We start from the raw sequence: 1,482 nt of genomic DNA on the forward strand, positions 1-1,482 counted from the left end.
TATTAGTACAACCACAGAACAATATTTGATAAACCCCTCAATCATAAACTAAGAGAACAACTAAAAACACGTTACTAATTAAACACACACATAATTCATTTTAATTAACAGTAAAGATAGACACCTTCTAAGTATTTTAAATAAGCATAGATTATTTAAGAATAAGATCTATGAACCTTGCCTCCATTCACTTCCTCTCACGGCCCCTCCTCTTCCTCCCCCCTCCTCGTATCACAGATGACCGCCTCCCTGACTGATGACAACATCCTGTTTGGTTCCCTGGAGATGAAGAACGAGATGGGGGGTGTTCCTCCTGAGCTGTCCAGGTCCCTGGGCCCTGGGGGTCTGGGTGACCCCCGCAACACCATGCTGGCCTACGACAGCTCCACGCTGCAGTACCGCAGGGCCGCCWTGGCCCGCCAGAACTACGGCGGCGGACCCCACAGCGCCCTGGAGCGCCACGCCACCCAGAAGAAGTCCCGCCTACGGAGACGGGCCTCGCAGCTCAAGGTCAACATCCCTGACCTGGCTGATGTGAACTCTATCGACAAGTGGTCCAGGATGATCTTCCCTACCGTGTTCTCCTTCTTTAACGTGATCTACTGGCTCTACTACGCACACTAAGGAGAGATGGATGGAGGAATATCAGAGAGAGAGAGAGAGAGAGAGAGAGAGCACCTATTTTTTTTCTGATTCATTTTAAAGAAATGTGTGAAATAAAAGAAAATCATTTTGTAAGGAAGGAGCGCAACACCCAAACACTTCTTCTACAGTCAGCTTCTATCTGCCATGACTTTTCTGATCTGGGAATAACCTCTAATGACTGACCGACACTTCAACAGAGGAGAGGAGAGATTTTAAAAAGACAGACAGACAGACATTGTGCCTGTTCCCGAATAAAATGTCAATATATCACTCTAATATTTGTCATTTGTAGCTTAACTCTCTGTGGATCAAATATTTATGCTTGTGTTTACTTTAAGGATTTGTTATGTTTTAGTATGTGTGTTTCGTTCATAGCCGAGCTATCTGCATCCATGAAAGCTTTTCTCGAGGATTTTAAATGGGGTTGATCTTTGATAGATTATTTTCCTATAGTTATTGTATATCAAAAACGTCCTTTTAAAAAGCATGCTTCTGTTTCATTTCTGCTGCATCTCCATCTTTGACGATGGGAGCACAAAGCATTTTGGTTTTTAACTAGTTAAGGTTATTTCTTCTGTGTGACAAGAAGTGTTGCAAGCACCATTACTGCAGCACTCTTTTTCACACCCATCGCTTAGGCTGAGCTTGGCGTTTATTTGGGGACCAACAACAACGGGCTACTGTAAGTGAAAGTACCGCAGCTGGTCAATAGGGGGCACTCTTCTCTATGGACATTCCAATGGGTCTTCAGTGCTGCCATTTCTGTCCTGCCATTTTGTGGGTTCATGACCTTTAACCTAGAGGTCATGACCCATCATCCATTCTGGCCATTGAAGT

General features: G+C 44.4%; 1 protein-coding gene across 1 annotated transcript in view; it reads left to right on the forward strand.

The window, feature by feature from the left end:
- LOC111965587 (gamma-aminobutyric acid receptor subunit beta-2-like) overlaps positions 1–1,476 on the forward strand; it is a 51,593-nt gene extending 50,117 nt beyond the window's left edge. Inside the window, exon 6 of the mRNA XM_070444165.1 lies at positions 238–1,476. Within this exon, the coding sequence (XP_070300266.1) occupies positions 238–624 (387 nt within the window). The 3' untranslated portion in view covers positions 625–1,476. The remainder of the gene's footprint in view (positions 1–237) is intronic.
- Positions 1,477–1,482: the final 6 nt, after the last annotated feature.

The sequence above is a fragment of the Salvelinus sp. IW2-2015 genome, linkage group LG6.2, assembly GCF_002910315.2.
Source record: "Salvelinus sp. IW2-2015 linkage group LG6.2, ASM291031v2, whole genome shotgun sequence".
Classification (NCBI taxonomy): Eukaryota; Metazoa; Chordata; class Actinopteri; order Salmoniformes; family Salmonidae; genus Salvelinus; species Salvelinus sp. IW2-2015.